The sequence below is a fragment of the Xiphophorus maculatus genome, chromosome 7, assembly GCF_002775205.1.
Source record: "Xiphophorus maculatus strain JP 163 A chromosome 7, X_maculatus-5.0-male, whole genome shotgun sequence".
In the NCBI taxonomy this organism is placed as follows: domain Eukaryota; kingdom Metazoa; phylum Chordata; class Actinopteri; order Cyprinodontiformes; family Poeciliidae; genus Xiphophorus; species Xiphophorus maculatus.
In genome coordinates this window covers 1,659,617-1,683,754 of record NC_036449.1, presented here as the reverse complement: position 1 = coordinate 1,683,754, position 24,138 = coordinate 1,659,617, and the positions used below count along the sequence as shown (strand labels likewise).

At 41.7% G+C, this 24,138-nt stretch overlaps 1 protein-coding gene across 3 annotated transcripts in view; it reads right to left on the bottom strand.

Annotated features, from left to right (window-relative positions):
- Positions 1–24,138, bottom strand: part of kalrn (kalirin RhoGEF kinase) — a 156,508-nt gene that overhangs the window by 67,391 nt on the left and 64,979 nt on the right. For all 3 annotated transcript variants that reach the window (XM_023336251.1, XM_023336252.1, XM_023336253.1), the window contains exons 15-38: positions 20,893–21,084; positions 20,616–20,785; positions 18,676–18,850; positions 17,724–17,970; positions 17,082–17,248; positions 13,801–13,920; positions 10,535–10,603; positions 10,270–10,419; positions 10,038–10,187; positions 8,321–8,435; positions 8,085–8,200; positions 6,805–6,927; positions 6,301–6,483; positions 6,096–6,217; positions 5,244–5,310; positions 5,055–5,164; positions 4,493–4,562; positions 4,311–4,400; positions 2,661–2,753; positions 2,449–2,560; positions 2,171–2,361; positions 1,972–2,073; positions 1,742–1,890; positions 632–734 (exon numbers count right to left, since the gene is read on the bottom strand). In XM_023336251.1, coding sequence (XP_023192019.1) covers positions 632–734; positions 1,742–1,890; positions 1,972–2,073; positions 2,171–2,361; positions 2,449–2,560; positions 2,661–2,753; positions 4,311–4,400; positions 4,493–4,562; positions 5,055–5,164; positions 5,244–5,310; positions 6,096–6,217; positions 6,301–6,483; positions 6,805–6,927; positions 8,085–8,200; positions 8,321–8,435; positions 10,038–10,187; positions 10,270–10,419; positions 10,535–10,603; positions 13,801–13,920; positions 17,082–17,248; positions 17,724–17,970; positions 18,676–18,850; positions 20,616–20,785; positions 20,893–21,084 — 3,186 coding nt within the window. The remainder of the gene's footprint in view (positions 1–631; positions 735–1,741; positions 1,891–1,971; positions 2,074–2,170; positions 2,362–2,448; positions 2,561–2,660; positions 2,754–4,310; positions 4,401–4,492; positions 4,563–5,054; positions 5,165–5,243; positions 5,311–6,095; positions 6,218–6,300; positions 6,484–6,804; positions 6,928–8,084; positions 8,201–8,320; positions 8,436–10,037; positions 10,188–10,269; positions 10,420–10,534; positions 10,604–13,800; positions 13,921–17,081; positions 17,249–17,723; positions 17,971–18,675; positions 18,851–20,615; positions 20,786–20,892; positions 21,085–24,138) is intronic.

Sequence of the window (24,138 nt, the reverse complement as noted above, 5' to 3'; positions counted from 1 at the left end):
TGTGTGTGTGTGTGTGTGTGTGTGTGTGTGTGTGTGTGTGTGTGTGTGTGTGTGTGTGTGGTAGTAATAGTAAGAAGAGGTCAGGGCCCTGTTTCAAATCCTGAAAAAGTTCTGGGGTTTATGGATGTTGACACCTTGTTAAATAGCTCAAGACTAATTACAAATTATTCAGATTTTTTAAAATACCTTCAAAAATTATATATAGCTTTACTACAAAACAAGTTTTACATTTTATTCCAAAACAATTTTAAAGGATTAAATTAGTTACATTAAAGTTGAGCACACACTGTGTAAATGCAGCAATATGCACCTCTTACTTGGAAGTGGGCGGCTGGTTGGCACGCAGCGTCAGCGGCACACACACCGGAACACAACCTGAATAGAGTCTTCATCGCTCTTCATATTCACATTACTCACTACTTTTGAAACATGCGGCTCCCAGAACCCAGCCACTGTGCTGCCATGCACAGACAGTCCTGTTAGCACAGACACACACTCTGCCCCTGCTGCAGCTCATGGTAGCTGCTCAGGAGACCCTGTAGTGCAGGCCCAGCTGTGGGTCAACAGCTCGTTACAGAGCCAGCCTTCGTCAGGCGACTCCTTACGCACATGCTCAGATTGGGCTTCCTACCTTGTCACTGTCTATGGTGTTCTGGGATGTCCTGGAGGCGATGGAGATGGTATCTGGTTGGCTGCTGCCGTCTCCCTGACTGTCTCCATCTTCCCCTCCTTCCCTGAATGAGGCCAAACATACAGAAGTGTTAGGATTAAAGGTCTGTGGCTTCAGAAGGTCACATTACAGAGGATCTGTTCACTATGTATTAGACTTAACCTATTATTTGCTATTATCACAACAATAATCCAATTCTCATACTCAGATTATCATTACTGAGATTATCAGAATGGAAAACAGGAGGAACATCTTTCAGTTCTGCAGATGTTAGTCTTTGGATACATGCATAAATCATATGACCCTGTAAGGTGTGAATTGAGGCTATAATGTGTCAATATTTATTAACAAAAATTATTAATATTGTTAACTATTAACAATATTAATAGTTAACAATATAGACTCTAGAATGCTTTGGTTCATGGTTGGCTGCAGGGCACCCAGGTCATCAGCCCTTACCCACTATGCCTTAAGTGTCTGACAGTAGCTGAATTTTCATTACAAATGTGCCCAAAACTTTGTCAATATTACGCCAATATTGAAAAAACACAATTTCATAATTATGGTGTTTCCATCACACAAGTCTGTTCACATGATAAGAGATTAAAAACCGTGCCACACCATCATCCTCCAACTGCTTTCATGTCATCTTTGTCTTTCCTACCATTAGTAAGATCCTGTTGTTGATCACATGACTCATGTGATGCAAAAAAGTGTTTCCATTGCAGTTTTGGAAAATATGGAAACTTTGATACGTCTGAACAAACAAAAACATTTTATCAAAGCGAGAGCTTTTCCCAAATTGGTATGCTTCCATCAAGAACATTTATTTTCGTACTTTCAGTTTGCACAATTTTATGGTGAATGGAAACGCAGTTTGTGATGACCATCGCTGCATTAAGTAGAAAAAATAAAGTCCATTTTAAAGTTGATTTTCCAAACTATGATTCTGCTTTTTTATAATGCAATAATAATGATTTTCATTGTTGTTTTTTAAATATTTTTATAACATGGTAAGGACAAAAACATTTATTCATTGTCATTCAGGTGGAAATGAAGCTGCTGGCCGACCTTTTAGTGAAGTTCCTGGGCTTAGTCAGTGCAGGTGCTTTAGGCAGATGAAGAGGCTCCTTCAGCGCCCCCTTCAGGTGAGTCATTCTCTCTTGGATCACCTCACGGATGTTTTTTATCCATTCCTGTTTGGCTTCCATGCTGGATGCCTGGAGGAGACAAGTTTTCTGTTTTAATCGGTGCATGATGATGCCTCAAAGCGTTACAGTGTTAAAATGATTTTGACCTACTTTTAGCACAGTTTTATTATCAGAAGACGGGGTTCTTCCTGCCCACAGGGCAAATTTACACGGGTCGCCCTCTATGTGCTCGGTTACCCCGAGCTCTGTTGTCTGCAAACAAGACAGAAACAAGCGAGGAGGAACAAATCAATCAATAGTGGAAGAGTGACCGCTGCAGGTCCAACATAGAACTGCACTCCTTGCTCACCAGTAGTCTGTTCTTGTATTGGTACTTGGTTCTTCCTGCTGAGTCTTTGATCTCTTTGCTGAAGACCAATGAGAACTCGAACAGGAAGAGGTGTCGGTCCCGGCCCTTCCGGATCAGTGCGCGCGGGTCCCAAACCTGGAAGCTGTCCTGCAGGATCAGCTCACCCTGAACCTCCAGGTTCTCCTCAAAGCCTGCGGCAGAGGCAGAGGCAGAGCCTGACTGCCAGATCAAATCAGCTACTGTGAAGCTGCTCAGTAACAGAGCGTAAGCAGCCTTACCCTCCAGCATGGCTAAGTGCATGGCGTCATTGGCTCTCTTAGGAACACTGAGCATCACCTCCAAGCCGTCTTTGATCTCCCCTTTACCCTCCTCACAGCAAGACAGCAGCTCCTGCAGGAACAGGATGGTACGAGTGAACAGAAGAGCATTTCTGCTGTCTGTCTGTGTCAGCCATGAATATGTGAGGCTGTGCTGCAGCTGCTGCAGGTACCTTTAACAGAAGTTGGTACTTTGTGATCCTCTGGACTGGTTTGATGAGGTAGGAGTTGAGTGTGTTTGCCAGGGCACGTCTCTGCTGAATGTCCTGTTTATGCACACAAAGTATCATAAATAGTTTTACAAAACGGTTTTCCTTCACACTACTATGTCTGAATGAACTAAAGTTGACACAATGTTGTGATGTCTAGTTAAAACATAGTTACCTCTGGTACTTTTCAAACTTAGGTGCCTTTTAGTGGAATGTTATCTGACTAACCGAGACCAAACAGAGAACAATTATGAGGTGGAAGGAAACAGATGCATGGATGGACAAACAACTGAAAAGTTTGGTTTTGTTTCTGGCCTCAGAGGTTTGTTAGAGAATAAACAAGACTGAGTTTAAGGTTCAACTTCCAGCTGCACCATGGCCCAAAAACACATAGATATGGCTAAAATATAAGGGTTCAAATCCAAGCATATTTAGGTGTTAAAATGGAGTAGTCAAAGTCTAGATCTAAATCCAATTGGAATCTCTGGACAGACTTGCTGGTGCCTGATGTTCTCCACCCAGCCTGACTGAACTTCACCTGTTTCTAGATGAGCAAAAATATTCACCTTCTCTCTACTGCCCTCTGCAGGTATGATGCCGCTTCTGTTTTTATTCTGTTTTGTTTGCCTTCATGCACACTGGCATGACTAATCTGACTGACACCTCATGAGTTAAACTTTGGATGATATAAAAATTATCTTTGTTGTGCCTTTTTAATTTAGCCAAGTCATAATAATAAAAAACAAAAAAACAAATTGGTGCAACAGTGTAGCTTGCCAGTTATTAATGCCAGTATCTGCGGTATTAGTTTAAGTGAACCATCCATCCATTTTCTAACACTTTGTCCCTAAAGGGGTCAGGAGGGGTGCTGGTGCCTATCTCTAGCGAACGTTCCGGGTGAGAGGCGGGGTCACCCTGGACAGGTCGCCAGTCTGTCGCAAGTTTGAGTGAACATTTGGGTCACATTTGGATGTTCCAACAGGTGAATGATTCCATACTTAAACCAAAGCTGAGTTTGGAATCAAAAAAGATAAAAACAGGTCAACATTCTGTTTTAAATATCTAAACAGAATTATGCTTTTCATTTATTTATTTTTTTGTTAACGTCTGCAAAATGTGTGTGATGTCTCAGCAGTTTTTCAATGAGCATTAACAGAAATATTAATGGGGCTGTATGGAGAATGTTGTACCTGTCTGATCTAAACGTAAACTTCTGGGGGGAATTTCTGCTTTTAAAATTAACTGAAGTTGTTTGTTATGTCATCAAATTACTCTGAAAACGATCCATCCCAAAATCCAATCCAAAAACTAATATGTCATTCATGCCCAGGTATATGTGAACTTCTGACCAGCAGAGTACACCATGAAACAAGCCCACCAAAATGAAGGTAGACAAAAACCTAAAAAGAGAACACCAAAAACTGTGATTGTAAACAGTACAGACTGGGCTGAGCACTGACAGGATGGTACCAGGTCAAGAGCCAGAACTTTGGAATCGTCCAATGAACATCATAAGCGATCAAACCATATCAACAGCGGATTAATCTGGATCAGTTGACAAATTTCAAATTTAACTCAAGGATGAGTTGGAATGTTATTCCAGGTTTTACTCACATCAAAGAAGCTGCCAGCATGCTCCAGGATAAGCTGACTGGAGTCGGGTTTGTTCTTGCAGTAGTCCACATAGATGTGGAACTTATCAGCCTGAAAAAAGGGACAGTTTCAATAATGAGGCAGAGCTTAAAACCGAGACAAATACTGGAGGCAGATGTCAGGCCTGAAGACTGGAGTCTCACCCAGGTGACGAAGCAGTGGCCCACATCCTCCGGCAGCTGCTCATAGTTCACCAGCTCCTTCAGGAAAATACTGGAACAGAACAAAGATCAGCCATTTCACACCACTGACACTGCAACATGTCAAAGATCTTCGACAAAAAACTGATGTTATGCTGTGTTTAAGCTCTGTAGTGCAAAAGTTTGTTGATTGATCTGAGCTTAGATCTCTTTCTAAAGTCTAAATGGAGCAGAAAAGACAGAACAAAATTCCCTCCAGGAACAACAGAAGTTTCCGGATGTTGTACAGAAGTATAAGAATCAGAAAACTTCCACCAGGCAGCGAGGCGAGTTCTTGAACTGTCTGTGAAATCAAATCTCAAAGGTTCATTGGAAAAGAAGAAGAAGAAGATACCCATGAAGATTTTAGAGCATAAAAGGAAGGGAACAGAAAATGTTTTATCTCAAAAAACCCTCTGAAGTCCAAAGCCTGAAGCTCTTGGTAAGTTATGTGCTATCAGAGAGAAAACTTTGATTCTGAAGTCCCACATCTAGCTGCTCTGCACAGATGCTGCTCAGGACTTACTTGTTGTGGAAGTCGTAGATCTCCTGCATGTTGCCAAAAATAATCTGCTCCTTGTTGGCGATGCCTGGAGGAATCTCCTCTTCACCGCTGGTCATCTCCCTCAGGTAGGTCTGTCACACACAGAGGTGAGGCAGCAGATTGATGGCAACAGGTAAGCACCAAGAAGGAAAAACTAACACTTCTCCTCACTTCTAGACACTCCTGGAGATCCCTGACGTAGGCCTTCTCCGTCTGCAGCAGCTCCGCCATGATGAACCTGAGGCAGACATGAGATCAACATCCCGCCAACAACAGATGCAGCATCAGAGTGCACATGCTTTAATACAGTCCCTCGCAAAAGTATTCACATCCCTGAACGTTTTTACATTCTTTCACTTTGCAACTAGTTTTCCATGTATTGTGACTTTATGTAATAGATCAACACAACACAGAAGGATTGTTTGGCCAGAAAAGAGGAGAAACAGATTTTCTATAAAGAATGATGAAGTCAAATCCTCTGTTAACTCTAACAACTGATTCTGTGTTTTTATCTACATTTTGTTAATCGCTGTTCCTAAATTGTCAAATTGGTCGACTAGTTCTACGTATTCACCATGGAATTTTGCTTGGTTTTGTTCTGATATTCTGAATTATAATTTTCCTAGTTTTTACCACATTTAAACCCAAATCCTTGTCATCACATAAACTAAGAAGTGATAAGAAGGAGAGACCATGAGGAGCCCCCTCACTATGAGGACGAGAGAACAGAGAGCTTTAAAAAAGAAGAGAGCACTTCTTCAGTTATTTCTTTTATTTATTTGTAAACTACTTTTAAAACATGTATCATTTATCTTTTATTTCAATCTCCAAAACAGAGTGAAATTTGTAGCTTTGATGTGGCAGAATGTGAAAAATGTTAAAGGCAATGAAAACTTTTCAAGGTGCTGGGACTGAATCAGTTCATGGTAAGACAGGAAGTGGATCACTAAAAGGCCAACTCAGGAGGAATCATCTGTTTATCTGTGAATGAACAGATGATTAAAAGTAGAGAACTGAACTCACTCTTTCTTCCTGGCAGACTTTCTCTTCTCCTCATCAACCTCGTGGTTTGGATCGCGGAGTTTGACCTCAGGGTCATTGGTCAAACTCGCAGGCATGATGTCCAGCTCCAGGTCCTTGTTGTCCTGCACATGGAAACATTTTCTCAGTACCTGAAGCCATTTTCAATCCTTCTCTGTGAAACGTGAGCAGCTGTCTGATCACTCACCTCAGAGGTGATGCCCAGGCTCCTCTCCAGGCTCTCCTGGTATTTTGCCATGCGAAGGGAGAAGTCTCGGTACCTGCGGTCCACTGTGCTGACCCAGCGCTTCAGCTCCAACACATGGGCGTGGCCTTTCTCCACCAGGTTGTCCGCCAGCTGGATCAGAAGCTTCACCTTTTCCTTGGTTTGCTGAGAGTTGAAGGGACACACTCAGTTACACTCACAAACATTCTGGTGAGTGTAACTAAACATGCACATTGAGTCCAAGTTTGGCACCAGTCGAATTGCTGCTGTGAAGCAGTTGATGCCCAACCTGGACTTGAACCTTTTATTTGGAGGTTTACAGAGTGGGATTACAAGCTTTACAGCATCTTATATGTTTATTTGGGACCAGAAATGTCTCAAATCACATGTCATGAACTCAAAACCAGAATCAGCTCACATGTTTTGAATGTTTTGTGAAAGGGAAGTCTTCTTGTATTTTTCCTTCCTGTGAAGTACACTGTTTACCTTAGCAGAAAGTTTGAAGTGATGGTAGTTGTTGAGCAGCTGCTGGGTTTCCTCACTGCTGTCCCCAGGTGATGTGTGTGTAGCGAGGTAAACATCTCCTGTCTCCTGGATCCAGTCCAGAGCCTGGGAGCAAACAGACAAGCACAGCATGGAGCCTGAACTAAATCGGCTTTTTTACAGTGCAGCGATGACCTGGTGGTGGGTCAGTCAGTCAAACCTCTCAGCACAGCAACACAGCACAGTGGCTGATTTTTACACCTTTGTTGAGGTAGATAAGATCAGCTTCACATGTAAGATCACCCATCTCCAAAAATTAAGGAAATCTGGCCGATTTATTGGTGCATCCGTATAATTTACTTTTAATAAAATCCCAAGTGGCATAACTATTGGTGCCTCAAATAATACATTTTAAATGAATGTAACTGCAGAATTTATAATTCACTCCTTTTATTTCTCCTATTATTCCAGGGAGAACTCATTTAAACCTTTTTGTTTCCCTGGGGTATAAATATGACCTGACACGGAAGCACAATTTTTTAATCACTGGCTGTTGATTTAAAACTCTGTTAATGAACAACAGCAAACAGTGTCACTTTGTCTCAGTGGCGACCATGTGTTCCTGTGTCATAACATGACGTTTCTCTGTCCTACCAGCTCAAATTTAAATGTGGATTTTAACTGTGACTGTGTGTGTTGGTCAGATTCAGCTTTTTGGCAGGCGAAACAAATTATGACATGAAGGAAGGCTCCTCAGACCCACTGTTAGGCACGGTGGAGGATCTGTCATGCTGTGAGCCAGTTTCTCTTCCATAGATCCCAGGAGTCTGAACAGAGTGAACTGGCATCACGAGATATTTCAGTACAAACATTTACTAGCAGAATGCTATTTGTCATCATTGGGTGTTTCAGCAGGACAGTTTTTCTAAACATAACAAACCAACTCAGAAATGATTCATCAGACCTTCTTTCATAGCTGTCTCAGTCCACAGAGCTTAATTCTAGAAATGTTAAAGTGAAGAGAGCATGAGAAAGAAACGGTCCCCAGAGAGCAATGATCAAACATCTCTCTTTTTCTGCAAGCTCAGACCTTAAATATGTTTTTGAAAAACTAACAGTTTTCCTATAAGCCCAGGAGATACAAACTGTGAGCAGTGGGGGAACCCAGAATCGGGCCAGAATTCTTCCGCAGAATGGGGTATTTTCCTAACTGAGTAAATATGCTCACTTCAGAACTTTCTTTTTTTTTTCCTAAAGAAGAACCCAAATGCAGAAGTTCTGACCTGTTTAGCGCTCCGTTCAAACACCAGGTACTGCTGACACTGGTCCAGCCTTCGTTTCTTCAACGTCCAGAAGTGCAGAACCCGGTTTTCCCTCTGCAGCAGCTCATTGAGAATGGCTGCACAAAAAACACACTGACCATGACAAATCTCAACACTCTAAGTCTTACTTGAAAGAAGAGAGGTGTCTTCTGCCGCTCCACCAGCAGAGGGCCCTGTGGCACCACAGCAGAGCTCACCTTTGACCTGCTGCTCAGGTCCTCTAGCATGGCCTGCAGCTCCCGGTGTGCTCACATTGTTTCTGTGGATGTATTTGAGGAAGACCTCAGCATTCCTCCGAGCCAGCGTGCACGCCTGAAACACACCAGTAAATATCCACAGGATTCGTTCTGGACCAGAACCTCTGCAGGAGGAACTCAGGGATACACATTTGAAACCAGGAATTTACATCCACTAAATAAAAAGATACAAACACATTTGATTCTCACTGTCGAAAGTTAAATGAGATCAAATGTTTCTTGTTTTAGCTTAGTAAGAATAACCAAAATTGTTTATATTTGCTAAATTCAAGAAAACATTTTTTTTCTTACATTTTTTTGTGACATTCCTAGAATTCAGTAGTTTACATCTACTTGGTCAGTATCAGTGATAATTGTCTTTTAAAATGTTTGACTAATGTTTGACTAGTGTCAGACCTTTTGCATTTCCTTCCACAAACCTTCTCACAGTAGTTTGCTGGAGTTCTGGTCCATTCCCCCTGACAGAGCTGGTGGAACTGGGTCAGTTTGTACGCCGCCTCTCTCACACACGCCTTTTCAAATCTACCCACAATTTCTCCATAGGACTGAGATTGGGGCTGTGTGATGGCCACACCAAAACATTGACTTTGTTGGCCTTAAGCCACTTTGTAACCACTCTGGCTGTAAACTTAGCATTATTGTCAATCTGTGCCCAAGCTTTAACTTTCTGGCTTATGTCTTTAGATGTTGCTTCAATATTTCCACATCATGTTCTTTCCTCATGGTCCCATGTGCTTTATGATTCCATCTGCATCAAAACAGCCCGATAACATGATGCTGCCACTACCATACATGACAGTTTGGATGGCACAACCATCACCGTTTTTTTTTATAAATGTAGAGTTGGTAATTATGGCCAAATTGTTACACTATAGTTTCATCAGACCACAGGACATGTGTCCAAAAATAAAGATCTTTGAGCTTTATTAAGATCTTTGTCCCTGTATGCAGATGCACAGTGACAAAGATCAAACTGCAATCTGGCCTTTTTTATGTTCATGGATGATACCAGCTTCAGTCAGCATCCTCACAATCCTCACAACATTTTTGGCTTTTGTTGTCAGGTCCATCTGCATTTTGTGGACCAAAAGATCTTCATCTCTGGCATACAGAACCTGTCTCCTTCCTGAGCGGTGTGATGATTGGACGTTACCATCATGTCTATATTTGTGTATGATTGTGTTAACAGATGAATATGGCACCTTCTAGAATTGGTAAACCAAACTTTGGAACTGCACGATTCTCTTCCTGATATCTTGGCCAATATTTTCTGACCTTCAAAATGTCTCAAACAAACAAGCAGTGTGTTTCAGATGTGGTCTTAAAATACAACTATAGTCCAATAAAATCAGATGTGCCATTTAACATGTCAGACGTTTGTGGAAGGAACTCCAAGTCATATAGTTTAAAAGACTGTTATCTCTGATACTGACCACATGAATTTGAAGAAAGTTACAATAAAATCTCCCTACATTTTTTGGAATTTAGCAAATAGAATTTTTTTTGTCATTCTAACTAACAAGGAAACTTTGGTCTGATTTAACTCCAGAGAGTCAGAGAAAAATGTGTGTGTCTTTTTATTCTGTGTATGTAAATATTTGGTATCAACTGTATCTCTAGAAGCTGCAGGAGCTGAGCAGCCTGATGTGTTCTTCACCTTCAGGAAGGCTTCCTTCTGCTCCAGGTGTTTGCTGATCAGGGGCAGCAGGTGCTCACTCTCTACTGAACTCCCAAGTTTTTCATGGCTGCCACACCAGTCTTCGTCCCGCCGGTACTCCTGCTCAAGGCTCTCCAGCACACTGCACACCTGCAGGGATCCAGAGCAGCAGTTTGAAACGGCACTGAAAGAACACACACGCTGTGTGAGTGTGTGAAGGTCTGCAGCTCACCTGCTCTGATGTTTTATAGAAGGCCACAGAGGCATTGACCAGCTTCAGGCGGTCCTCCATCTTCAGCATCAGCTGCTGCCAGTGGACAGCCACCTTCTCGGCACAGCTTCGGATCGCCTCAGGATCATAGTGACCTGCCTGCAGCATCATCTGGGATGGAAGGAAAAAAAACCTTTGGAACTCATCACTTAAAATTATGCATCATGTATTAAAGATGGCACCACTTCCTCTCACTTCCTCACACTTTTCCTAATAATGGACCAACCTCAGCTTTCTGCTGCACCTGCAGCGCACTCTGATGAGTCTTTTGGAGGGAGGTGGCGTGAAAGAGAGACTGGAGGAGAGAAGATCTGCTCTCAGTGAGGTTGCAATGCACCTTCATACACATCATAAGCATTTTAATCACATAATAATTATGGTTTACATCAAACATCATGGACTGAGAATAAAACCTCTAAATATTTTCCATTGCTGTTGAAGGATTCTCCAGGACTAAAAACTAAATCCATGTTTTCATACAGATGGTGGTGAGTTTAAGAATATCCCAAATAACATGAAAAACTGTTTGCTTCGTTTCATTTTATAAACTTTTAATTACTGGAGAATATGTGGGATGTTACTGTTTCGGTTCAGGACCTGTGTCCCCGTGGTGAGTTTGCATTAATGTACTAAGTAATTAGCTGGTTGTATTACATCATTTTGATGGACAATGCACAGCTTCAATGGCTCTGATGATAAACACAAATAAGGGGCTTTAAAAAAGAATTTGTCAACAAAAATGTTTCAGATCATAGAATAGAATAGAATAGAATAGAATAGAATAGAATAGAATAGAATAGAATAGAATTACTTTATTCATCCCAGCAGGGAAATTATTTCGCAGTTACAGCAGCATAGAGACAAGACACACAACAACCACCACTGAGTAGCAATTGTAGACAAGATAAAAATAAAAATAAAATATAACATGCTGTCAATATAAAAAGCAGCTTAGAGCAGTCCTTGCAAAGACTCAAAAAATGCAGATACAGTATGTATATGTAAATATATGTACAGCAAGTGTGCCACAGTGCAGTTGTGCAAAATTGGACTGATTAGTGCAGAACAATGATTTAGCTTTTATTGTACAGTGAGATAGCATGTGGCAGGAAGGATTTCCTGTATCTGTCCCTACAACAGCGGAGCTGGAGCAGCCTATGTGAGAAGGTGCTCCGCTGTCTGTCCACTATGTGGTGGAGAGGGTGCTGTTTATTGTCCATAATAGACAGAACCTTTTTCAGTGTCCTCCTCTCCACCACAGTTTCCAGGGACTCCAGCCTTAGTCCCAGTACAGAGCCAGCTTTCCTGATGATTTTGTCTAGTCTATTAGAGTCGCTGGCTCTGATGCTGCTTCCCCAACACACAGCAGCAAAGAAGATGGCACCGGCTACAACACTGTAATAAAAGGTCTCCAACATCTTGCTGCACACATTGAAGGATCTCAGCTTCCTTAAAAAATAGAGTCTGCTCATCCCCTTCTTGCACACAGCGTCAGTGTTAGATGCCCAGTCCAGTCTGTTGCCGATTACAACTCCCAGGTATTTGTAATCCTCCACCTCCTCCACCACTTCCCCTTTGATCTTCAGTGGCCGTGAAGGTATCTTCTTCCTTCTGAAGTCAATCACCATCTCTCTGGTCTTACTAATGTTGAGTCTCAGGTGATTCTGGTCAGACCATTCCACAAAGCTGTCCACCAGTGTCCTGCACTCCCCCTCCCCTCCATCCCCTATACACCCAACAACCGCTGAGTCATCAGAAAACTTCATACACAGATCATCACATAAATCTTAATAATAGTCAGTCACAGCTGTGACCTTCAGAAGAATGGCTTCCAACTGAGACATAGGGGATGTGCCCAGGGCTGAGCTCTGTGTTATTATTCTCCTGCACCATCCACATGGATTCAGGGCTTTAAACATCAACAAAGTAGTTTCACACTATCCTCAGCCTGTTATTAATGTCATCAGATTCAGCTGATCAACAGATTTCTTTCAGATAACAAATACTGGAGGATGAAACCATGCCTCTGCTGTTAGTTGCAGGTTTATTACATCCACTAATGATTGGTCATGGGGTCAGGGGGAGTTACATCAGTGGGTTGTATTCAACCCCCTAGTCTGACTACTTTTACTGTGGTAAGTATCTCAAAGATTTCTGTGGAAAACTTGCATATTCGTAGATGTTTTGCTAAAATATCTGAAAAGAGCTGGGAAGTTGAAATACCAGCTAGCTGACACTCTATTGGCTGTTAGCAAACCAGCTTAGCAGGGTTTTTTTTTCCTTTGGGCTGATTGGCTAAAGCCCCAGGAACAGAGATAAAGATGACCATAGAAGTTAGTGTCAAGACAGCTTCCATTATGAGTATTATGAGTATATGTTGTTTGAACTATTAAAACAGGCAGCTGTAAGTGTTTTTAAAAGGCTCTCAAGTATTCGTGGGTTTTAGCTGTTTGGGTGGCTGTGGAGTCCACTGTAAACATGCGTAGAACATTGAGTAAAAGGATGATCTGACTGCTTCTAATCTGTTTTTGAATTTTTTTCAGATGTGTTGTCTTTTGAGCTCTTTTCCTTCATCTACTTCATATTGTCAGAAAAGTTTTATTTAGATACTTTCTTGACTCTTAAGGTCTGGAAGTAATTTAGCTTTGGTGTGGCTATGGAAATTGAACACAGCTTTCTAAACATTGTGGTTAATCTCAGCTCATTTGTGATTTCTGTAAAGGAAGGGCAATTTCTTACTTCCTGCAGAGCTATGGCTAGTTTGGATAACCAAAATTTGAAAAGTGCATCTTGTTTTACGCAAGTTATCTCCGTGTGAAGTTAGAATATTTCACATCAATGTTTGTTGATCTGAATCACTGAAGTGTAAAAAACTGAAGAACAAACATTTTTACAATCATAGAAATATATTGCATCTGTATGTGTGTTTGTGTGAAAGACCAAAGGACTGTTATCTCTCTGACTGCTTACAGACACACATCTTGGTTCTTCAACACATAATGGTTTGGATATGAATGGTCCATGTGTGCATGCACGTGTGGGGGTATGTGGGCATGTGGGCATGTGTATATGTGTGTGAGAGAGACTGAGCATCTGTTATTCCTCAAGATCAATGCAGAATAAAATAATTATTGAGGCAAGCCTGGTTCAAACATAAATCACAAAGTGTGTGTGTATGGTTGTTTTCCTATATCTACTGCAAAGGGGACAGGACGACTGATCCTGCACTAAGAGGCGACATTCCCTCTGAGAGTGTGAGCTAGTTATTGGTTAAGGTTCAGATCAGATGTTCAGTTAGGAAATGAAAGAAGAAGAGAATAAAGAATCTATTGTGATCAGGAAGGTTCCTCACAAACAGAGCAACCAGAGATGTGTGTGCCTCATCTGCTACTATTCAGTCCAATACACATTGAAATAATTACTGCCCAAAGAGAATGGACCCGCTTTGAGCAACTGTAATTAGGATCTGTGTGTGTGCGTGTGTGTGTGTACCTCTATAGCCATCTGGAACTGTTCATGCTCCCTTTGCAGCTGTTCGGCTTCAGACAGAGAGCTGGCGTTCACCATGCTGGCATTCAACATGGACTCACCGTTACGGATCCAACCCAGTACCTGCGGGGCCATGAAGACAAAGTGACAGCATTTTACATCATGTCACACTATGCTACATCAAGTTACAGCATGTTAATCAATCAATCAATCAATCAATCAATCAATCAATCAATCAATCAAATTTGACTTGTATAGCACATTTCAGCAACAAGGCATTTCAAAGTGCTTTACATGATAAAAATACAAAAACACAAAGTCATGCAACATAGAATCAACAACTGAAACATTACATTTAGTCAAGTGTCGTCATTAAATGCTTAATTCATTATGTTTCACAAAATAACCCCCAACAGGTGGGTTTTTAGTCTAGACTTGTTACATGTTACAACATGCTACAGAGTTTTTCAGCCCTGGTCCTCCAGGCATTCTCCTGCTTCAGCACACATGATTTCAAACAATGGCTGATTAACAGTGTTTTGCTGAATTGCAGTCATCTGAATGGGGTGTGTTGAAGCAGGGGACCATCTAAAACATGCAGGTCAGTGTGCTTTGAGGACCAGGGTTGGGAAACACTGTGTTACAGTATTTTCCAGCATTGAACATTGCCTAAACTAAACAGAGCTCTTTGCTGAAGATAAAGTCCTGATCTGTCTCTCCGTCTCCTGCTCCATCCTGTTATGACTCATTAGCAAGTCACCTTTTTTGGTAATTAGAAATGAGAATTATTATAGACTGTATTGACTGGATGAAACAAGCTGACTGATCTGGACAGAAAACTGAAAAACTGATGAGTAGAAATGTTCTCTCTTTATGAAGCATACACATATTTCAAGCCACCTGGGAGAAAATGTTTGAATTCTACTCAGAGTTCAAATGTTTTGACATGACATTGAAATTCTTACTTTCCACCCTCTTGTGGCCAATGTGAGTAAAACACAAACACCTAGTCCTGATTTAGTAAAGCAGAGGGTGAGTGTATGATGCAGTGCAGTCTCCTACAGTGTTTGAGGCTCTTATTTTTTGTTATATTTGTTTTTCTCCAGCCACAAACACAGAAGAAGACAAATATTTTTCCATTACCAGAGAACTCTGGGGCCCAGCCTAACAAAGCACTCATCAAGCCTTTAATAACAGCATCTAAATGGAGGAACCAGATCATCATGGTGTCTCCGACCAAGAAGTGATGCTACAGACTGCAAAAATAAATGAAGATTTCTATAAAATACTCTGTACTATCTTCTTATTAGTCTTATTTGTTATTGTTATTAGCCCGTCTCTGCGCTGTTGAAAAACCATCAGATGGCCTGGGCTCCTTAGCCGGTGTGGGGCCCACCAGAACAGATTCCCCACTTAGCAGTCCTACAGTAGAACCTGTGCGGTCGGGACATCAGCCCAACTGGGTTTTGGTATATAGGAAACAAGTTCTAGAACCCCAGGAAACGTGTCACCACCAACCATCCACGTTTCAAACAGATTTTATCCACTCAGCGACACACCCACTGAGATAACAGTTAATCTCAATACTTCTCTATATATTCTTTCTTGGTAATAACAGAGGTCAACGGTATCCTGTAAGTCTTCACAAGGTTGACACACACTGTTACTGGTATGTTGGGCCATTCCTCCATGCAGATCTCCTCTAGCAGTGATGTTTTAGGGCTGTTGCTGGGCAACACAGACTTTCAACTCCCTCCACAGATTTTCTACGGGGTTTAGATCTGGAGACTGGCCAAGCCACTCCAGGACTTTGAAATGCTTTTTACAGAGCCACTTCTTCGTTGCCTGAGCGGTTTGTTTGGGATCTTTGTCCTGCTGGAAAACCCAACCAAGTTCCATCTTCAATGCTCTCACTGATAGAAAGAGGTTTTGGTCTTTAATCCATTCAACCAAAGCCACCTTCTTAGATTTACTCTCTTTTGAAGAACATGTCATGAGGAGCTCTAAAAGATAAACATGGCTCTTTCTGAACAGAAAACAAAACAATTACATGTAGTGTATTGAACATCAGATCTCTCTCCTCAACTACTTTGCTAGTTAATGACTTGATCTGTGGTAATCAGATTGATTTATTCTGTCTCACAGAAACCTGACTGCAGCAAGATTATGTAACTGTAAATGAAAGAAGTTATATATTCATATATGTATGTGAAGCATCTGTTTAAATGTTCTTTAGTTGTCTTTAAAATCTGTATTTAAAAAATAAAAATATGAATTGTAAATAGAGTTCGGGCAATTTACTTGAACAGAAACATTATCAGACATGTCTTAATGAAAGAGAGGGTTTAGTCCACTTCTGTGGCATCTCCCACCTGCTTTTTGTTATTATTTATTTTTTGGAAGAGCAAAACAATTCCCACCAGTTTTCAGTAGATTGTATTATGTTATATTAGCATTACAAATTAGCTTTGTATATCTTTGAGAATACAAAGCTAATTCTCTGGCTATAATTTACATAAGTATTCATAACAATGTTAGCTTCCTCTAAATTATCCATAATCTCTCATTTAAATGTTGCTGAACTCAGTTAGTGCAGAGAGACTCCAACTCACTTGAATAAGATCACCAAAAATAGTGACATTTTCTCCATACGTGCATGCTCATAGCTCTGAGTGATGAAACAATATCACAGCGTCGTAGTCTGGTTTTTATTTTTTTTTATTTTATGCAGGATTGCAGAAGCCCACAGTGCAGATTGCAGGGAGGTCATGTGAGGACACAGAGATGTCTGGATCTTTGTGTTCATCAGGAGCCGTGCTGGACCTCAGCTACTGTAAGCCTGACCAGTTGGAACTTTGCAATAAATCCTGGAAGGGTTTTGCAGACCAGATCAGAAGAAGGCAGCACAGATGAGCATTATTAGCTTGTTGACTTAAAGCTCATCTATTATTCAGCTGCTTCCATCTGCAGCAGCAGCGAGCTTCCTGTCTGCACACAGCATGTTCCCATCTGCACATGAAACATCTTAGCTGTACTGGGAGGGAGGTGAGGGGGGTGTTGTTCTTGTCATTTTTCCAACATGAACTAGCCTGAGATTTTCAGCTAATAACAAAATCCATCCCAACTCTCTCCACTGGAGCGCTGCTTTATTTCCTTTTTAGGATTTTCTTTTCTAGTCCCCTCTGGCTTGGGATCAGAGCAAAACCCAGATATTGTAAACACAGATCTGCAAAATGTCAGCAGCTGGTATGCACCAACTGAAGGGAGAAAATAAAGGTGTTTACCTGTTTAACCTCAGCCTGTAGGTGGCGTAGCTGCAGGGTCTGCTCCAGCCGTGTGTGTGTATGCTGCGTGCTGATGTCGACTTCCTGCTGCTTCTCGTGGAGGAACTCCAGCAGCTCCTGGACCTGAGAGGCCAGGTCCATGTCCTTCTCTCCTGTCAACTCAATCCCTGAACAAAACACAAATTCAGAGGTGACTGACGACAGCAGCAAGAGATCTGATCAAATGTATTGTTTCTACAGCTAGAAGAGAAAGGCAGAATAGCAACTGAAATCTCTTTGTAGCTCAGCTGCAGTTTGCCAAGTTGGCTCTGACTAAACCAGGTGACCTTAAAGTGGATTTTTGCAAACCAAACTAAAATAAAGCAATATTTGTGTAAACTGCAGCACAGTTTTTGGAAAAGACCAAACGCAGCCTATCAGCACAAACCTCTCATACTTATTAATAAGTGCGGTTGTGCAGGTGTGATGACTGGAGCTTGTTTTGCAGCTTTTGGACCTGCAGTCTAACGGTGAACTCTTATGTATTACTAGCTACAGTATGTATGTCCATAAGCAACTGGCTGCAAACTTAAATTAACTACAGAGACTTCACTATAGTGTATATAGTGCGGATTTTATTGAAAAAGCATGTCCATGCTTTACCTGACGCTTGGACCTCCATGATATACTGGTGGAGGTCCTGACCCTGCTGCATCACTTCGTAGGCCATGTTGTTCATGGCAGTCTTCCTCTCTGCATGCCGTTTCAGCCGCTGCTCTGCCAGGCTTATGTCCTCTGCACCGCCTGAGGAGGAGCTGCTGCCGCTGCTGCTGCTGCTGCCACCTGAACGGTTGGTGTCACTCATCTGACGGGACAGATCCTCGTTCCAGGCGTCCAACTCTGCTGTCACCTAAACGGACAGTCAGTCAGTCAGCCCAAATAAAATGGGGACGCACTGATCCACTTTTTCACTTCTGAAACCAATACAAATATCAGACGTTTAGTAAAGGCCAAAACTGATCCCATACAAAAAACAGACTGAATTACACATTTATTTGATAACTTTGCACAAGAACAGAACACTGAAATACACCAATAGCTTCACAGGCTTGGTCAAACGTGTAAAACCAACAACTTTAATTTGTTCAGTCAGTGCAATTAGGAGAATAACAGCCAATTTAAAATAAATAATAACTACCAAAAACAATCAGTTGACTACCTTGGTCAAACGTAAGAAATAAACTGGAACAAATCTTCTTTCAAATGGTTCACAAAGTGCAACCATTAATTCTAAATATACTGTAAAATAAATAATAAAGCATGACATCATTCAGCACGCAAATAATAGATGTGCCCTTATTGTCACTGATGACCAACCTAGAATTTGTTTCACTATTGGGACCGAAACAGATATTAATATTGGATTGGTAAATCTCTAAACTAAACCAGATGAATGATGAATGAGGGAAAAAGAAAGCTTCATCTGACTCGTGTAAGCTCGAGTTTAAGAACTCAATTAATGTTAACATATGAACTGATGAGTTGTGTTCACCCAGCAGGCTCCTGGTGGTTAACTAAACCAGGCTGTTAAATGGAAATGCTCTCCTTCCTTCACCTCTAGTGTGTACTGCTCAAAGATGCGTAGCTGCAGAAAAATGTCCAGCTTGATTTTGCGCTCGTGGAACAGCTCCTCCATCTGGCCCTGGGCCTCATCCAGCTGTTGCAGCACCCCCTGAATGTGCGCGATGGAACTGCAGTGTGGCGTCTTGCTGGTTGACATGGCTGCATCTCTACGGAAACGGGGACAGAAGAAATGTGAGGAGCTGTGAACAAAACTATTCACAAAGCTTCTTGTTTTGGAATCCCATCATGGAGAAGCTCTTAGAATACTTGTTCTGGGGGAGTGCCGTGGTGGCGTAGGGGTTGGCGCAGCCCACGTTTGGGGGCCTCAAGTCCTCGACGCGGCTGTCGCGGGTTCGACTCCCGGACCCGGCGACGTTTACCACATGTCTTACCCCCTCTCCTTCCCCCTTTCCTGTCAACCTACTTCATGAAAAAGGACTCTAGAGCCCACAAAAAGACCCCCTGGAGGGGTTATAAAAAAAAAAAGAATACTTGTTCTGATTATGTTGGGATTTAACACCAGACAGGAGAGATGCTGTGATCTGCAAAAGCATTAGTGCAGATTATTATTGTTTGATCGTTTTCTTGTCATGTTACAACCACAAACCTGAGTGTATTTTACTGGGTCTTTTATGTCACAGATAACAAAAAGTGGCTTTCAGTTTTTTAACTGAATAAAAATCTGGATAGAGTGAAGCATTTTTGTATTCCCTCTCTTTACCCGAACATAAAATCCAGTAAACCCATAAGTGTGTCATTAAAACTCAGCATGAATCCAGCTGTTCCGTAAAAGTTGCAGGGGTTTGTTAGAGGACATTAACATCACAGCAGACATTTCAGGGATGGAGATGTGGAGAAGTTTAAAGCTGATTGGATCTACAGTAATATCCCAATCTTTGAAGATCTCCCAGAGTTCTGATCAATCCATCATCTAGAGATGGAGAGAGAATTAATCTGCTGGAAACTGACCCACACCATCAGGAACAAAACAATACCATCTACCTGAACTGACAGGCCAGTCTCTTTCAGACTGGATGTTTCTGGATTCTAGACTCTCATGCTTTTAAAATTGCTAAAACACATGCTGTGATTTTTCCAAGACAACTTCAACTTCTGTTATCTATTTTGTGTTACTATATGTTTAGATTAAGCAAACGAATGAAGACAGAAGTCCTGTCAATATTCCCACAAGTAAGAGTACAACTAATAACATCAATAACAGCATCAATATCGTCAATAATAATAATGATATTGATGCTAATATCATCTATGGTATGTATGGATAGCATAGATGCTATGTAACAAAATAATATATCAAGGCAGTTTCTCGTTTTTAGTGTGAACCATTTCCTCATACAAAAGTTTGAACTGCTTAATCAGATCATCAATAAAAACAAGAATTTGTTTTATGTTTTCTTCAGAAAAGCTTGCACAAAAAGAAAATCAAGATAGTTAACAAAATAATGTGTTACAGGAGCACAAGCATCTGAGATGTTCTGCTTCAAGCAAACCTGATCTGCTCAAAGACAATCTGTTGGGTTTTCTTTCCAAAATGAGTTTGTGGTGAATTTATATATGAGGATTTTTTCCAGGAATAGGATAACTGGGATAACTGGGATAAGAATCAATACTGAACAACCTGGAAATATATTTAGTGACGCAAGGAAAGTACACTGATATTTTCACTCTGACTTTTTTTACTTTATGATTTCAACTCTTTTTCTTCTTTTTTTTGAGAAACAGAAACCAAGACAAAAACTATTATGTGCCACTGGGGTCTTATTAATATAACCCTATGTGACACAAATGATATATCTGACTTTTTAATGGCATACTAAGTAATAGTATCATGACCACAGCTCAGTGGTGTGTCTGCTATCATACGGAGTGTCCTCCAGTCACCATCTCTCCTCTCAGACTGCAGTGTGTTACCTGAGCTGCTGCATCAGTTCTTCTCCCTCTTTGATCACGTTGAGTGTGGCCTCCAGTGTGGCCGTCTGCTGCTGCTGAAACTGTTGAATCAGAGTCTGAACCGAGTCCACCGAGTCACAGCTCACGTCTTCCAGCAGCTGCTTCTGCAGCTCTTCCATCCACGACCACAGCTGCATCCAGGCATGCACACGCAAACACACCATCAGTTCCTCCACACACTCAAAACCACTGCGTGACAGAAAACTATCATCAGCCGAGGTTACAGGTCATGGCCCACCTCCTTGGTGTGTGTGTGGAAGGAGACAGACATGTCGAGCAGCAGCTTCCTGTGCTCCACTCGCCGAACAAAGTCCTGGATCCGCACCTCCAGGTGTCGGGCGGCCTTGTAGATTTCCTCTGGGTCACATTCTCCTGTCTGTGCCAGCTGCTCGGCCGCCTCCAGCAGCTTGTCTGCATTGGTGTATGTGTTCTGAAGGATGGAGAAAGGACCACCGTCACCATCAACATCATCATCATCAGGTACAAAACAATATTTATTTGCAACACTGCAATGTGACCTTCATTTTAGAGAAAACCTTCTCCTGCCTGACAGGGGCAATCAGTTTGTGTGTGCACATGAAGCAATATGAGCCGGAACCTGAGGACTTTTTTTCAGATAGTGTCCCATTAGTAAGCAGGAAAGTATAACAACATCTCAGCGTACAAGATTTTGTGATATTAAAACATTACAGTATTTGTCGTTGAGGTGGCTGCTACCTCGTGAGCACCAGCGAGTTGTGGTCACCATGTCTTTGGCTGATGAAGTTGTAGGAGAAGTTGCTTCCACTACTCTTAAATCATTTTTGTTCATCAGCATTTTGGTTCCAGACGGGAACGATAGATAGTGACAGAGTTAAGGTCAAGACACACACACAATAGGTAAGCATTGTAAGTTGTCCAGATGCTGAAAGAGGCAGAAAACATCGCTACACAACTAATACCAGAGTTGTGTGCTTTACAACCACAGCACACTCTATCAATATAAACTGTTGTCTTGCAGACCATGCATAGTTGAAGAACTGTCCTAAGGTCTGAAGACATAAAAAGAAATCAGAAAAAGAAAGTTTGTTGAGAAAGCTATTGCTTTGTAGAACAAAAGCCGTTCAAGTTGTCTTGAAAGTAATTTTAAAATCTCGTCCCGTCTCATTCTCGTCAGCTCAATATCATGTTGCATTTCATTGTGAGTTTTAGGTAACACAATATCTCTAGTATGCAGACTAACAGTCAAGCTAACCCCTGACATAGAATCAGCAGACAGTTTAATATTTAGCCTCTCTAAACCGTAGCCTCTGGTTGCTGCTGGTACTTGATGTGATTAATCCTCTGCTGCTATAGCCCATCTGCTCCAGGTTCCAAATGTTGTGCCATCGCAGTAGATTATGAGTTTATAAAACCCTGATCAGCCCATCTCACACCAATAACCATGCTGCATAAACAGTCACATGAACTCCCTTTCTTCCTCATTCTGACGTATGCTTTGAACTTTCTACTGAGCGTATACACAGGCTAAACTGTAAAGTTGTGCAAGTTTTGAAGATGAGAGAGTGAATCAGGTTTTTGGCACTAGATCAGTAAGAAGGTAGGAAGCGGTTTGCAGCAGGGCGGTGCTGCATTGGAAGTTGCTGTTAAAGTGTTAAGTGATCGCATTTAAATTATAAAAGCATGTAAAGTTCTGAAGTGGTGCGTAAGTAGGGAATTATAGCCTGCCAGGTAGCTGCTGTGTCCCATTTATGTCCAGAGTCAGAACTCTCCCTCTCTCACACGGATCCAACAGGATGCACTCAACATCAGAACTTTTTATCCATGGCAGATTTGGGGTTTTGACTTGGACTTCTGGAGCAGATTAAATGATTCCCTGCTAATTTAATTCTCTTACTGGCTGATGGACTCACACACTTGGATATATAAACAGAGAACAATGACAAGCTACCAGTGCTGGTGCTCTCTGATCTATACCAGATTAAATGGTGAATTTGTAAAACAGCTCTGTTGAGAATGGATAACAGAGGAAAACACACAATGATTCAATTCCTGCAAGGCAGCAGCATCAACATTTCACTTTCAATAAACTCCTAAATAAAGGAACATAATCTGGTCTGAACTCTCTGCAGTAATCAGCAGGAAAACTGGATTAGTAATCTGTCTTGTCTGGTAGGTGAGGGAGGACCTGAGATTTACCTCAGGAAATGTTCCATGGCTCAGACGTTGGGGGTATTTTACCCTGAGCTGAGGAGGAAGTAAATGGAGGTAAGAAAGGAAACAGTCTCTTCACATCTGTCACAATGGATATTTCAAATGCTAGGTGGCTTCATGGCCCTGTCAAGTGAATATTATGGTCTGAACCACAACTGGTTAAATCTTGGTGAGGGTCAGAGACACGATGGAACAGAAATATCCTGTAGCTTCAACAAAAAAGCTTTTTTGGGCTAAGAGGAATACAGTCTTTAAAAAGATGCAAAAATTATGAGAAAATTAATTTAAACCACATAGCAAAGTATTTGGGGATTTTTAATTTAACCTTCATCTATTCAGGTGAGTTGATTGAGAGTCAACTCACCTGAATAGATGAAGAAATAAAGAGATACATAATGAAAAGAGGCATCAGGACATAGTGTGTGTGGGGGCGTGGGCAGCGGTGTACGTGTGTGTGTGGGGGTGTGCGTGCAGGGCCATGCAGGCGTGTGTGTGTGCATGTGTGCCATGTATTTGAGGCATTGCGAGGACCATTTTCCTGACACATATTAAGTTGCGGGGACCACTGCTCCTTGTGGGGACCGAAGCCTGGTCTCCATAAATGGAAATGCTGCTTTTGGTTTAGAGGTTAAGATTTAGGACTAAGGTGTGAGTAAATTTTGCTTAGGCTTAGGGTGAGGTATGTAATGGTTGGGATTAGGGTTAGGATTAGGGGTAGGCTGTAGAAATGAATGGAAGTCAATGGGAAGTTCCCGCAAAGATAAAGAGTGCCAAACATGTGCATGTGTGTGTGTATTTAACAGTAAGAGACAGTTTAATGACCCCCATCCAATGAGTTATGTCTTTGGTTATTCCTAATAGTAAAGATGAAAAACAAACTCACACACGCACCCCCACACGCACGCCCACACACACGCCCACTGCTTATCCACACACACAAGTTCATTGATGGAAGTGTTTGATGGTTGTTTCTATCGAGACTGTCAGTTGTCAGCATTTGCTTTAATATCAAGTAAGGGCACAGATTCTAAACCTGTGTGTGTGTGTGTGTGTGTGTGTGTGCGTGCGTGCGTGCGTGCGTGCGTGCGTGCGTGTGTGTGTGTGTGTGTGTTTAAGCTGTGCAGAGAAGCAGATGTTGTATAAACCGAGTTAATCTGGGGGTTCTGCTCTGTTCAGTGCTGAAGAAACTCGTAACACTTTATTCACACTAAAACCTTCAACATGTTTCTTTGTTTTTGTGTTTCTGGTTCAGAGCTCGGGTCCTTGGCTCCTACATGAAGGACTGGGGAAG